The following is a 13,955-nucleotide window of genomic DNA, read 5'->3' as shown; positions in this document are numbered from 1 at the left end:
TTATTTTTTAAAATAGCAGACGTGCCTACAATATTGTGTTGCAGATTTTTTCACAAAATGTTCTAAGACTATCCGTACTAAAGGAGTCAATCAGTTTAACTGTTTAACTTTTATTGGCTTTCTATTTCAACAGGAGCACTTGCATGTACCAAAGTTTTTGTGAAGGCTTTGTTTCATTGCTGTAAGATCAAACATTAAACAATCAACTTAAAGTTTTAAAACATATCCTGAACATTATCATACAACGTCAAATGTGCTTTGCTGTTTATATCAAACAGTATAGCTCACGTAATATACCATTGACAGTATTATTTTGTTAGGTTGTCTAAATGTGATACATAAAGAGATCACAGTTTCCTCAGGATTCAAAACATCCATTTTGTACATGTTATACTTAAGGCTATACTTGGGCCAGCATACTCTGAAGAGACCGTCGGACACTTGAAAAGTCTTGATGTTGCTGAAGAATAGAAAAAGGAAAATTTGTGTGAAAGTAAAAACCTTGATGTTATGTGATTCCAAACAATAACATACAATCAACTTGTCATCTCAATTTTCTAAGTATTGATCAGGACGTTTAGTTATAGTCACCTGGATGTACTCTCTTTATTGGCTTTCCGTAATCGGTCTTATCTTTCTCTGGTAAAATATTGTTGAATACTAACTAAATTCAACCTACCGTGTCACTGAGGATCTTCTTTTGCAACATGTTAACCTCTTTCCGAAGTTGCTCCTGGACACTAATTTGTTGACCCTCGTGACTTCTTTGCATTTCTTGTAAGTTCTTTGTATAATCTTCGTGAAGCTGACGAACTCTTTTGAGTCTCTGGCCCTGCACAATCCGCTGTTGCTGGAAGAGCTTCTGTTGTTGTTTGTACAGGTTCTGAAATAAAAATCGGCATAACAAAAAACAATTTGTCATGTGGTGGCATTTCTTCCCCCCGGTGAAAAGTTTACTTGAAGGACTTACTATCGTGACATGACAAGTGACATGACATGACGTGACGCGACGTGACTGACTGAGCGACGACTAACATCACTGACTGACTGACTGACTGACTGACCGACCGACCAATCAATTGATTGGTCATCTTGTTTTCATTCCCGGCAAGATACAGACTCCACTCCACAAAGTTTACAAGTTTACTATTACCTCCAATTTCTCCTCTGCTTCTCGTGTTTTCTGTAAATCTGTCTCCCATTGATTTATTACATTCATGACCTGCTTGCTGAATTCCCCATAATGACTGCTTCTAGTGAACATTATTTGGTTGCAAGACTTCTCGTTAGTAGTTAGGAATAATTGATCAAGTAAGTATAAAGTATGTTTATCTCCAGGCTTAAAGCCACGCGACTTTGTAACCTATACCAAGCCAGCAAAAAGCTTGACAGCATTGAAGTTACTCAAAGATATTTAGCTGAAAGTTTGAAATTCATTTAATTGATCTTTACCCTGATATAAAGCATATGCTCAATTTTACGGTGTACTAATTTGGGTATATTGGCAAGCCTTTTAGTGTCAGATAATTAATACTATTACACCTTACTCCAACCACCTAACCAGCCTTGACACAATCCTTTAAAGGAGTTCACGGTATTAAAGTTAAACAGTGACAACTATTTTGGATTTGAACGACACAAATTTAGACAAGCTAATTACCGTACCGTAGTACCGTTCCTGAGCATCCTGACAGAACTCCATCTATCAGTATGGTAATCAGTATCAGAGTTCCCTGTTAGGGGCTACGATATCTTTGTTTTACCTTTCATGTTGCTGTGACTGCCACACCTCATCAAACTTTCTACTGCTAGCCTTTAGAGATGCTTGTGTGAACGTTTGAATTCTCTTCCGCTTGGCCGTTATTGTCTTGGTAATGTCAGCTGAAAGCGTTCAAAGAGACAATTATTTTCTGCGATGACCTATCACTCAGTGATCGTTTTGGATAGTAGAGCAACAAATCAGTTGAGTGCGTCAGTTTAAAACGTGCTTACCTCCAAAGCTATTCAGCATTCCCTGCATTTCAAGATCACTCCTGCAGAAAAGGGAACCAAAAAGGTGTATTTTTATATTACTTAGGTTGTGCTCTTAAATTCACGCTATTCATTGGTTATGATGAGTCTTTGAGAGCACGTGTGAAGAGACGGGTGAGTTATACCACCGATGGAAAAAAAAAAGACTTTCAAAACATTACATTACAAAATAGCAATTTATTTTGTTATATTACGCACCCCTTGTCATAATCATCTTCGGGATCAGAATCTGGAAAATCCGCGGCTGGCGTTACAGGCTGCCTTTTCTTTGTCTTAGCCAGGGGTACCTGGGCAGGTATTTGTTGTTGCTCAGGTTTGACTGATGAAGCTGTCGACACAAACAAGAAATTATCTTTGACGTCGCGTCCACACTACGCCGGAGAAATTTGAAAGGCAGCTTTAATTTATATTTCTACGGTTAGGCCTACTTTCTACACTTAGCCGTCACGAAAACGGAGCTTTTCGAAAACGCTCTTCAAAACGGAGGAATTTGAAAACGCTGGCCTTTTGTTTTAGTGTGGGCGGAAAACATTTTGAAAACGGAGCTTTTCGATCAAAAACAATGACATTGCGATAATCATGTGATTTACCTGCTCGAGTGTTTAATTCTCAAACACAAATTCAAAATGACCGGCGATAGTCGCGTTTCCAAAATTCTCCAGTTAGTGTAGACGGAAAACATTTGATAGGTTTTCAGAATGAAAATGCCGTTGTCAGATTTCTCTGGCGTAGTGTGGACGAGGCCTGAAGCGCAGTCAATAAACTGGACAAATGGCAGGAACCCATTCATGAGTGAAGGTGACCGTGAAGGATGCAAGCATGAAAATGGTTTACAAAATGGACAGATGAATAATTAATAAAGTTCGTATTTTTCGTGGATTCCTTTGAAGTTCTCGAAATGTTTCCTGCATTTTATCTCTAGCGACAACAACAGTTCAAGCATGCAAGAGTTTTATAGTTTGTCCAACATTTTTACCAACCTTCGGAAAATTTGAACTCGTCTTCTTTCTCATAAAACTCCTTGAGATTTTCCGTGCACTTGAGAGTCTTTCCTTTCTTTGGATTGGAAGGCATGATAAATTTGTCCAAGAGAAAGGACTACTAAAAAGTAAAATATGAGAAAATTCAGAGTAAACAAATGCTAAGGATTGCATAAAGTAGCTCCAAATCGTTGTCTTTCGTTGTCGTTTTCGTGTTGTTGTAGAGGACTTTGTTCGTAACACTATAAAAATTTTAAATGAACTACAAATTCACACTAACTTAAAAAAATATAAAATGCAAGCTAAACGCTTTTAGAGACAATTACACTAGATAGATATTAGGAAAGTACAACTGATAACTAAGAAAAAAAAGAGAAAATATTTGGACTTTACCTTCTGTGCTTCTGTTGCACTATGACAAATTCATAAATCTGGCCCTCCGAAAAATATTTTCGCGCGCTTCTCACCCCGCGTCGACGCGTCAAAAAGTGGCGGGAAATCACACGGAACCTTCCTATTTTTGGTCAGCGGTACGTGTTTTAGGAGGAGTACTGGAGAGGGACTGGAGGACTCTTGTAAAAATTTCTAACCCTCTTCGAAACACTGAACTCCAAAAATTACCAATTGATTGAGTACAAACCTTACGCTTTCCCAGTAGCCATGTCTATATTCGTCAGAATAGACCACAGAGCTTCGGGGATTTAACCGTGCAATAACCAAGCGGGAGGTTAAAAGAACGCACAGGACATGATTCCCGAGCTTTCGGAGGAATTTAAGACATATAAACAGAGTGAATGTAATTGTCATGATAAGGGGCTCACTAGCAAAATAGCTAATAGGGCGCGGTACTTTCCCAACTGACCAATCACAGCAAAGAAAATAACGCAAAGAACCGATCAAAATTCGCAAAAACGGTGTTAGTCCAGTGTTAATAGTGGGTAGAAGAGCACAAAAGAGAAGCACGTGATTATCGTCCTAGAGAACCGCCCTAGGTATTAAACAATCTTAAAGAGTTTTGTTAGCTTTTTCTGATTTTAAAACCAGGCAATATAAACTAAGTTATGAATGTTTTTAATCTCTTAAACTTCTTTTGTAATCCGATCTTAGTAAATTTGTATAATTTTTTTTTTTACTCAATTTTTGGTGGCCTCTGTCCACCTTCATCAGAGTTGCAAACTGAGTTCATTTTTAATCAAACCAGCGCTTGATCATGAGGAGTCATAAAATATAACGGGCCCTTTTATATCGACAAAGGGGAGCCCGAGCGTTCCCTTTCCTATTACAGTAAAAGGAGTGGGGTTTTCGGAACTTTATACGGAGCTCGGGATCCGGGAAACCGAAATGTTCTGATAGATGCGAGCTGATGAACTTTCTGGATAAAACATTCTACATGTAAAATGGGCTCCGACAGAGTCTACACCGCCACGGCAGGAACATCCAAGTCGCGTAAAAAGTCTTTCACTGCCTGAGTGTATTCCTTGTTGTGAACGTAGAAGTGTGATACGTGAGGCGAATTGTCGAAACACTTCTGCCTCACATTCATGTTGAGTTTGTTCCTCCAGTGATCTGCGCATGCTTGGCATGTGTTGACGTCAGCAACTTTGTCATCTTTGGAAAACAGAAACAACGCGGGCGAGCGGACTGGGTTGTTATGGAACAAATGGGAATGCGCCACGTAAACTTTGGTCGTGTATCTTGCGAAAAGCAGCAAATAGGACTCGATAGAGGATTTCATAAGCCAGCGAACGAATGGATTTTCAGCGGCGGCGTTGGAAATGCCGTAGGGAATTCCATGGAAATCCACCGGGCTGTCGAACACTTGCCCGCGTATTCTGGTCTTTACAGGGGAGAACTTATCTAGTTTTTCCATTAAATTGAGAACATGGCTGTAGAGATAACCTCCGACGGAGAAGCCGTGTACTATGACAGGCCTGTGCAGGTTTTCCGCAGAGGTTAGCTCGTTCAGGACTTTAGCAGCCACTTGTTCCGCTCTCTTTGGTCGGAGAATCTGCAACGATAAAGAGAAATAAAAATAAATACTATTGTTACTTTACGGTACTTTACGTCGGGTTATGTCGGAAAAAGTTCTTTTCATGTTCTAGTTAGATGGTGATATCCCATATGGTGAATGTTTGCATGGGGACGAGTGCATGCCCCATACCACCGGAGTATTTCTACTCTTCCAGCCCCCTCCTCCCCCTCCCCGCCGGAATGAGAAGTTAATCCATCACAGGGTTACCCCCAAAATTGATACCCATTTATACACCTAAGTGGGGTAGAGACAGGCACTGTAAGAGTCAAGTGTCCCGTCCAAGAAAAAAACCTGGTACGGCAAGGGTTCAAACCCGGAGCACGCGATCCGAAGTCAAGCGCGCTAACCATTACGTGTATGTCATAACGCCTCCAACTCTCGTGAGACTGGTGATGAAATATAAAGTAAATCACAAGCTTGTGACATAAGCTTCTGAGCAATTTATGCTCTCTCCATTTCTTTAAGGATAGCAATCGTTACATGATTTCTTCTGAGTATCCGCACAGGCCATACGCGGTTTGGGACTGGTGCTATTTTGTTATGTCAAGCGGAGATCAGTGGACAATTCTCAGATTTTCCATCATTGATAAACCGACACTGAATTGAATACCACCGTTTTTTGCTGACTGAAAAAGTAAAGCAACAAGTGATGATTTTGGTGAATCTTCGTTTGGACACTGCAATTAGATGTGTTTCTTACTATTCAGTAAAATAACAATAATTAAAAGAAAAACAATAAAACCTCAGGCACACACGGGTACTGCAAAAATTATAACATCACTACAATGAAGATACCTCATGTTCGCTTTATAGCAACTTCGGTGACGAGAAAACAACGGGCTCAGTAGACAATTCCGATAGGATTTCGTTCTGATCTGAGAGACTGAACGTATTTGCCAATGAAAACATAAAATAACGGTCTCTCACTTAAGAGCACAGGTTCACTTCATCTTATCTCGGATCATTTCGTTAAAGCGCAAAAAGCATATCTCACTCTTACAACGGAAATTCTCAGGGCCCGTTACATTAAAATTTCAGTCCTTTAAGTCTGTTCACATAACTTCTGTTTTCACTGAGATCGCCCGGGGCGCGAATAAACCGGGCGGAATAGGTCACTTTCGATATTTTAAACTTCAGCTTAATAGTGAGGCCTAGAGGACACAAACAAAAGAAATAAACAAATATGCCATTCAATTTCCTTTGTTTCTGTCCTCTGGGCCTTGATGCCAAGCTGAATTTTAATATATTGAAAGTGGTCTATTGAAAGGCCGCGAAACGAACGGGGTAAGCATGGGTGAAGAGAAAATGAGGCGAAAAGAAAGACTGGTTTCTCGTCCGTCCTGCGGTCGATCTCGCGATCTGCGCTTATTCTAATCGATCCAGTCCCTGAACTTTCCCTTTCTCAACTTATATAGCGACTGAACCCTGGTGGGAGAAGAGAGCGTCCAGGAGAACTTGATCGAAAGGTGCCATTCCCATCCCTCGACGAAGGCGGAATAAAAACCACACATGGCAGTTGTTCTAGAAACGACCGCGAGCTTAAGTTTTGGGGGAGGAAATTCAACCGTGTAGCCGTGTTCTAAAGCAGTGTCGCCAGAACAAACTTTGCAAAAAACTTGGCGCTGGCGCTGCAGCCAAACCAAAAGCCGCCAACTAAAAATAAGTAATTCACTGCTGAAAACTCGTCATTTATACTTATTTACTTGCGGTGGAAGTCAAACGAAATGTAATATCAACCTCCATTCATTGTACTATGAACAGTTTATTTTAGCGGTTAGTGGATATGTTACAGGGGCGTAGCCAGCCTTTTTGCATAGAGGGGTTCCTAATGTATATTGCTTGCTCGATTGACAATCGAACGCCGGAGGCAACTCTTTACTAGGGGGGTTTGGGGGCATGCTCCCCCGGAAAATGTTTGAAATTTGGGTCTTCAGAAATGGCGTTTCCTTGATTCTGAGCACAAATTTCCGATAATTTTAGCGCCAAACGTAGCTAGTATTTCTAAGAGGGGATTGCAAATCTCACTTCCTAAAGAGATGGACCTTAACAGAATTAAAAATGGATAATAACATAGTTGTTTGACATATTACATACTTCATCAAATGCTGTAGACTTGTGATTTACCGTTCACTCAGCTAGGATATCAGAAAGGAGGCGCCGTGGATGCTTCCGTGCAAAAATGTCGATTGTTGCACCAATGTCAATTTGCCTACCATAATGGATGTTAGCGCAAGGCCAGACTCTCGCTCACTAGTCATGGTCGCCCTCAGATAGGTTTTCAGTCGCCGCAATGTGCTGAACAATCGCTCACATTCTGCAGAGGTAATTGGCAACGTACACAAGATGCGCAACAACTTATGTAAGTTTGGAAAGAATTCATGGTTGCATTCTTCTAATGCCTGAACCGCACTGCTGGGTAGGTCTTGATCCGCGTTTAGCCACTTGTGCCGCCAACGGAAAAGTTCCACATGAAAAACCTGGGGTGATGGTAGGTCATCTGAATAGTACTGCAAAGCGGCCTGTACAGGGTTTCCTTCTCGAGAAACTAGCCAGGCTGGAAGTAGGCACAGGAGGGAAGACATCAGAGCATCATTATTGGGGTCAAAATATGTGTCTATCTCAGAAATAAGATGATCCAACAGAGGAATTGTGAGCGCTCTTTTGTAGTAATCCTTCGGTGTTCCTGCTTCGACATTGCTTCGGTGCTGTTGTCGACCAACAACGCGTGGCATAGATGGCTCGATGTTTGCTTTCCTCGCTGTGGTGGTAGCCATGCTGTATCATTCCGAGCAATATTTCTCGATGTCTCCTCTGATATCTTGTAGCTCACCCTTTAAATCTCTGATGTGGCTGTATGCTTCATAGACATCGATGTCTCGCTTTTACAGCTTGATACTGGATGGCTTCAGTATCGAAAGGTATTTCATCGTCGTAATCTGGGTGATGATAAATTCAAAATTGGATACTGCATGTAACAGGCTGTTTGCCTTGCTTTTGCTGTCAGTGTCCCAATTCCAGGCAGTTTCCCCGAATTGATTTGCAAACAGCCGCTCATTTGACATAGCTTCTAGTGTTCTTAGTATAGATGGCAAAAGCGCAAAGAAAACTTCATGTGCCTCATGCCTTTCAACCCACCGTGTTCGACACAAGCTGAGCAACGTTGTTTTGCTGGCCTCTAGGGTTTCTTTCTCAATTACGGCAAGCAAAAACCTGTTACGCTTTGGTCAATACCTAAAAAAATGCAAACTTCATTGAATGTTCCAAGCAAGTTTCTGATAAGGGGTTGATCACAGGAGTGAACGATTGTGAGGTTTAGGCAGTGAGCCCTGCGGTGTGTGTATACAGCCTTTGGAATTTTTTCTCGTATCAGTGCTTGTGTACCGTGCCTAGAGGATGACATATCAGACGCTCCAGCGTACCCTCGGCCCCGACAGTCTTTTATGTTTTACTGTGGTAGGGTATCCAGTATCGAGCTAGCGATCGCCTCCCCGGTTATTCTCTGCAGACTGTTGAATCCCAACCTCGTTCCCAGGGTCTTTTCCCTGGCTTTTCTTTTCCCTTTTCCCACCCCACCCCAAGCCAGGGAAAAGACCCTGGGAACGAGGTTGGTTGAATCCTAAACATTCCTCGTGCATATATCCATCACTGTCAACAAAACGTAGGACAAGTGATAGCCAATTTATGCACCCGTATAATATTGTAACCTGCGATAGAGCATGTGATGCCTTTTTAAATTGATTTTCTTCTGTTCTTCATAGGGTAGTACTGAATTACAATCCCCGCGGAACACAGACGGATTTCCGCCTATTTTACACGCCGCGAAAAATACCGTAAATCCGTCCGTGTTCGCAGGCTCGCTCGCAGCTCCTGCGCAATTTTTGATTGGTTCGTTCTACGCATGCGCATGCAAGTTATCTGGGACTCTCTCTTCTCCCACCTGCAGGGCGGGAAAAGGGAGAACTCAGGGACTGGACTAAGCTTCTTTTCGCCTGCTTGCTCGCTTTTTGTGCACAGAATACAGTCTCTTTACCTCCATTACTTCTAATTTCACAGTGATGACGTCAGCTCCGTGTTGATGATACAGCTCGCCATATTTGTGCAGATGACGACTCTTGGCTAAAAGCCATCCAAACAAAACCACCACGGGACGGACCTCACCCCCCTGCTTAAACTGCTCTGGACAAGGGTGAACCTCCATGCTACGTCTGACCGCGCTGAAATGAAGAGGCCTGGTTCCAAAGAGCCATCGGGTCTTCGACACCGTCGACTGTAGAGAAGTAACAAGCATGGCAGTTTGATTTTAAGAATTAATTGTGCGTGACATAATCGAAAATGAACAACAGTAGTGGTAGTGCACGACTGTGCCTGGAGTTAGCGATCTTGGACATTCGGTAACTCTATTTTTTGATAAATCACTTTCCTAACGTTTTCCAAAAGTTAGCGAAAAATGAACAAGATATATGCATGCATTTAAGGCCAAGGTCAAACGTCGAACTTCACATGAGACGAACTAAACTGAGCGAATTAAGTTCATGATAAGTTCAACTATCTAAATTCGAATTAGGTTCGACGTTTGACTGAGTGGTCGAGCTTTACCCGTTTGGATCGACTCAAATTGCAAATAAGTTCGTCCCATGTGAAGTTCGAAGTTTGATCTGGGCGTAAGGAGTTTGAGAATTTGGTCCCACGCACCCTCGAATTTTTTTTGTTTTTAACCACCCTTAACCTGTGCAACGGCTTTAAATGTCTCAGCAAGAGCTACCCAATTACGCAAAATATGACGAGATAGGTTTTAGACTCGATATTTCTAAATAAAATCGTGGAGAACATGCGTCCGAAGTTTCTTACGCCAATGTTTAATTTAGGAGGACGGCGACACCAATTTTTCCTTGTATTTCTGACACGAGTAACTCATTACCTGACCGCAGCAAAATGTAAGGTTTGAAAAAATTATATTGATTTTTTCATTTTCTGACAAATAAACGTAGAAAAATGGTTAGCCTCTTCTAGGCGTTCAGTTAGTTGGGGCGCACCGCTAAAAACGGTGAGCGAAAAAACAGGAGAGAAGCTCGGTGAGAGAAAGCCGCGAGAGAAAAAAGCCGCTTTCTCTCGCCGCGATATCGCCTATTTTTTCGCTCGCCGTCTTTCGCACTGCGCCCAAACTAATTGAACAACTACAAGAGGCCAAAGAATGGCAGGGAAAGCGATCTATATCCAGATCGCATTCTGTCTCGGTGGGTTGAGGCATGAACAATTAGCGCGAATTCATACTATGAAAGCAGCGCCCTTAGCTTGCTTGTACGCTTTTTAATTTTCGCGAATTTAACTTGCGAAACTTGCAAAGTAAAACAGATATGATTTTTGCTGGAGCCTGTTATCAGACCTAGTAAGGAGGCAGTGGGGAAAACAGATGGCTAATAATACGATTTGAAAAGAAACGATCTCAACGTGCTGTTCATCCTGAGGTCCTCCCGTTGCTATCGCCAAACAACGTGACAATGACGCGCGCCACAGGTCACGAAATGACAGTGACTGCGTGACAACCAAAAACAAGGTCTAAGGTTCAAGTTCCATTCTTTGAAATTTTTCTTTTTGCCTCCTAGCTTCTCCTTACGATCGATCTGCGTTAAGACTAAGAATAGCCTAATTCTAGTCATTGGAAAGCTCGATCAGAGCTTCCTAACGAAAAGAAAACCGCCGTTATTCCAAGGGTATTAAAATTATTTACGAGCAGCGCCTACCGACCGGAAACAAAGGGCACGTGCTTGCGTGAATAGGCATTCACCTCCGCAAAGTTGTACATTTCACACGTGAATAAGCTGTGATCAGGAGTTCTTTTTTCGCAGCGGCGCGCGGAAGACAGAATAATTTTCAGGGCAAAAACTCGCTCTACAAAACACTTTTTCAATCACGAAATTCGATATAAAGCGAGGAAATGAAGCCATTCTCGCCCATCGATTGAAACCAACTGCACATCTCCTGATATCTATTTAAGATCTGCTCACTGACAAGCATTGCTTTCTTCCGGAAAGCTTCCCTCGCGAACAGTCCTTGCATATGAAAGTTATCCAATTTTTTTAACGAATGGTAGCATTTACTTCATCTTTTTTGGAAAATAACAGATAAGATTTGCATGCATATCGAGGTCTTGCTGATGATCAGAGGAAAAACTTACTGAATAAAGTATTAAACGCTAAAAAACGTGTCTAGCCTTCTAAAAGAATGCTTTTCTATAATCAGGAAAACCAGTAAAACTTAATTTGTTTACGGGTGGAAAACGTGCAGTCTTAACGTTTCCCTAGCTTGGCAAATTGAAGAAAACATCCCGGCCCTGTGCGGAGGGATACCGATCAGAATTGTTTATTCTATGAACTTGAGTTTCATCGAGTGATTTCAGAATTAAATACTCAGACTCTGTCAACATTATATTTGAATACTGTAGCTCTGCACTGATGCGAGATCCGTTGATTTTTGTTCGAATTTGTCAAGATGACGAGGAGGGTACTTCATGTTATGGAAACGACGATCAAGAGCTCTATATTAGCATTCCCACCGAGTCGAATCGATATTTATACCACCGTCTATGAGGATAGTAAACATTGATTCTCCCATAAAAACCTTATGAAGATAGCTAAAATACCTATGAAAAACTTACCTTTATACTAGCCCTGCAAATATTCATACTTCTTAGCGTCTACATGAACAGTGAAGATGGAAAACTATTGTACTCACTGCGTTTGAACTCTGCACGGACATTATGCAGGCATTTTCAATAATTTCGTGCACACGTGGACAGCCTTCTTTGATTGGTTCTCGCACAATAGAAGATCTTTGAGCCTCACTGCCACGCTTCCCACCATCCGCAAAAAGACATTTCCTGTAGAGAAAGGTTCCCCTCCCCTCTCGCCCCCCCCCCCCCCTCCCCGCCGCAAAAAAAAAAAAATTACTCCTCTGGCCAAATTACTCACACAAACATCACATATAGAATCTTGTCGGCAAAATATGGGTGTGGAAAAGAAAGTGCCAGAGACATACAACAACAACAACAACAACTTTATTGTACTCAACATAGCAATTAGTACGAAAGCCGACTTCAGACTTCAGACTTCAGACTTCAGACTTCAGACTTCAGACTTCAGACTTCAGACTTCAGACTTCAGTCTTCAGTCTTCAGACTTCAGACTTCAGTCCCCAGTCTACAGTCGTAGACCGGATCTCATTGTATCCGGTGAAAGTGTTTTTTAAATCTGTCATCATGCGTTGTCATGTTTCTTGTCGGAGCCTGTAGTGTACAAGATCTGTACAAATGCACTGTACTTTTTTTGTAAAGTGTCTATGATCCTGTCGCTTCTTTTATTGCTCGCTCCTCTTTTTCTGGACTGTAAGCATCCTCTCTTTTCCTCGAAAGTCCATGGAGAAGAACGCAAAACAAGTAAGCGTCCGAGCGTGACTTGCGAACGGCGATGTAGGAGTGGGGCCCGCGCTACTAGCGGGCCGCGGTATCACCACTCGCACGTCACGCTCACATGTACAGTCATGCTTACACGCTCACTTGATTTGCGTTCTTTCGAAGAAAAGAGAGACTGCTCGCAGTCTAGAAAAAGAGGAGCGAGCAATAAAGAAGCCACAGGATCATAGACACTTTGCAAAAAAGTCTAAATGTACATGATATTTGAATAACGATACTTTGAAAAACCTGCGTCTGGAAACACAAAAACGAGGCTATTCAATGTCGTAAATACCCTTCTTCTTTGGCCATCGTAGCTTAGTAAGAAATAACTCGCAAACTGCGGCGATAACCATAACAATAAAAACATGCGTTTTATTGCCATGTTTATCACCGCAGTTTGCGTGTTATTTCTTATGAGGCTATTCAAATTATGTAAAGTGGCCATATTTGATGCTCTTGGTGTTCATGTAAATTGTCGTATTATGGAGGATACACGTGTGTTAATAGGAAAATTAATAGTTAGTTAAAGTTAAAAGAATTTTTCTCGCGGTATTTAGGTAATTTCGTTATTAAAATCGCATTTGTACACTACAGGCTCCGACAAGAAACATAACAACGCATGATGACAGATTTAAAAAACACTTTCACCGGAGACAATGAGATCCGGTCTCCGACTGAAGACTGGGGACTGAAGTCTGAAGTCTGAAGTCTGAAGTCTGAAGTCTCTCCTCGGCTTTCGTAAATTAGAGTTATATGAACAAAAATCAATTAAAATAAAAAGACGGTACATGGCTGCTCGAAATAACCTTAATGGGCTAATAAGATTGGCAGCCATCCTTTTAGTGATTTTAAAAGCGGCCAGGAGTATTTCTACTCCCCCTGGACGGGATGCTAGTCCATCGCAGGTCACTTCCCCGCATTTTGTTAGGTTTCCCCAACAATTCGCCGGTACCCATCTATACTCCTGGGTGAAGAGAGGCACTGTTCTTGCCCCAGAACATAACACAGTGTCCTTGGCCAGGGCTCGAACCCGGACCGCTCGATCCGGGGACGAGCGCACTAACCACGAGGCCGCCGCGCCTCCACCAGTGATTTAAAGTGATTATTAACTTGAGTCAAATAAGAAGAGAAAATAAGAAAAAGACACACACATACCGATCCGGCTCGATCTCAAGCCGGATAATGCATCAAATTGCAGTAGTAGTTATTGCTGACCCATTCCCGGAGCAATCAGCTGACATTAGGACAAGATGTAATTGAAATGGAACGTCTAGAGTGACGGTGATTACTGTGTCTTGCACAGACATGTTGAGGGTCCACAAAAGGGTTCTCAGATCCCGCTTTCCCGCCCTATTTTTCCTGCTAATCCCGCCATCCCACCCTTTTTTGCCTGGAAACCCCAATCCCGCCCACTTTTCAAAGACGTTTCTGCGTTAATTACTAATTTGTTAAATTAATGATT

General features: G+C 42.0%; 2 protein-coding genes and 1 pseudogene across 4 annotated transcripts; all 3 read right to left on the bottom strand.

Moving 5' to 3' along the window:
• Positions 1–94: 94 nt before the first annotated feature.
• Positions 95–3,922, bottom strand: LOC110042852 (synaptonemal complex protein 3-like). 3 transcript variants are annotated; one of them, XM_020748234.2, is made up of 7 exons: positions 3,012–3,922; positions 2,230–2,359; positions 1,993–2,033; positions 1,764–1,881; positions 1,154–1,253; positions 680–883; positions 95–460 (listed from the first exon to the last, which is right to left on the bottom strand). In XM_020748234.2, exons 1-7 carry the CDS (start codon positions 3,103–3,105, stop codon positions 401–403), a joined length of 747 nt encoding a protein of 248 aa, XP_020603893.1. In that variant the 5' UTR covers positions 3,106–3,922; the 3' UTR covers positions 95–400. The 3 variants fall into 3 exon arrangements, with proteins under 3 accessions (XP_020603893.1, XP_089145395.1, XP_020603892.1); XM_089289269.1 differs by lacking the exon at positions 1,154–1,253 and having other exon boundaries at positions 3,012–3,132; positions 3,405–3,922; XM_020748233.2 differs by lacking the exon at positions 1,154–1,253.
• Positions 3,923–4,066: 144 nt separating this feature from the next.
• Positions 4,067–11,933, bottom strand: LOC110042890 (transmembrane protein 53-like). Its single transcript, XM_020748273.2, has 3 exons — positions 11,699–11,933; positions 9,074–9,310; positions 4,067–5,019 (listed from the first exon to the last, which is right to left on the bottom strand). Exons 1-3 carry the CDS (start codon positions 11,723–11,725, stop codon positions 4,426–4,428), a joined length of 858 nt encoding a protein of 285 aa, XP_020603932.2. The 5' UTR covers positions 11,726–11,933; the 3' UTR covers positions 4,067–4,425.
• On the bottom strand, positions 7,145–8,943 carry LOC149111769 (52 kDa repressor of the inhibitor of the protein kinase-like; annotated as a pseudogene).
• Positions 11,934–13,955: the final 2,022 nt, after the last annotated feature.

The sequence above is a fragment of the Orbicella faveolata genome, unplaced genomic scaffold, assembly GCF_042242905.1.
Source record: "Orbicella faveolata isolate gen_17 unplaced genomic scaffold, um_ofav_v1 contig_2, whole genome shotgun sequence".
Lineage (NCBI taxonomy): Eukaryota > Metazoa > Cnidaria > Anthozoa > Scleractinia > Merulinidae > Orbicella > Orbicella faveolata.
The sequence above is the reverse complement of the archived record's forward strand: the minus strand, read 5'-3'. Positions and strand labels throughout refer to the sequence as shown.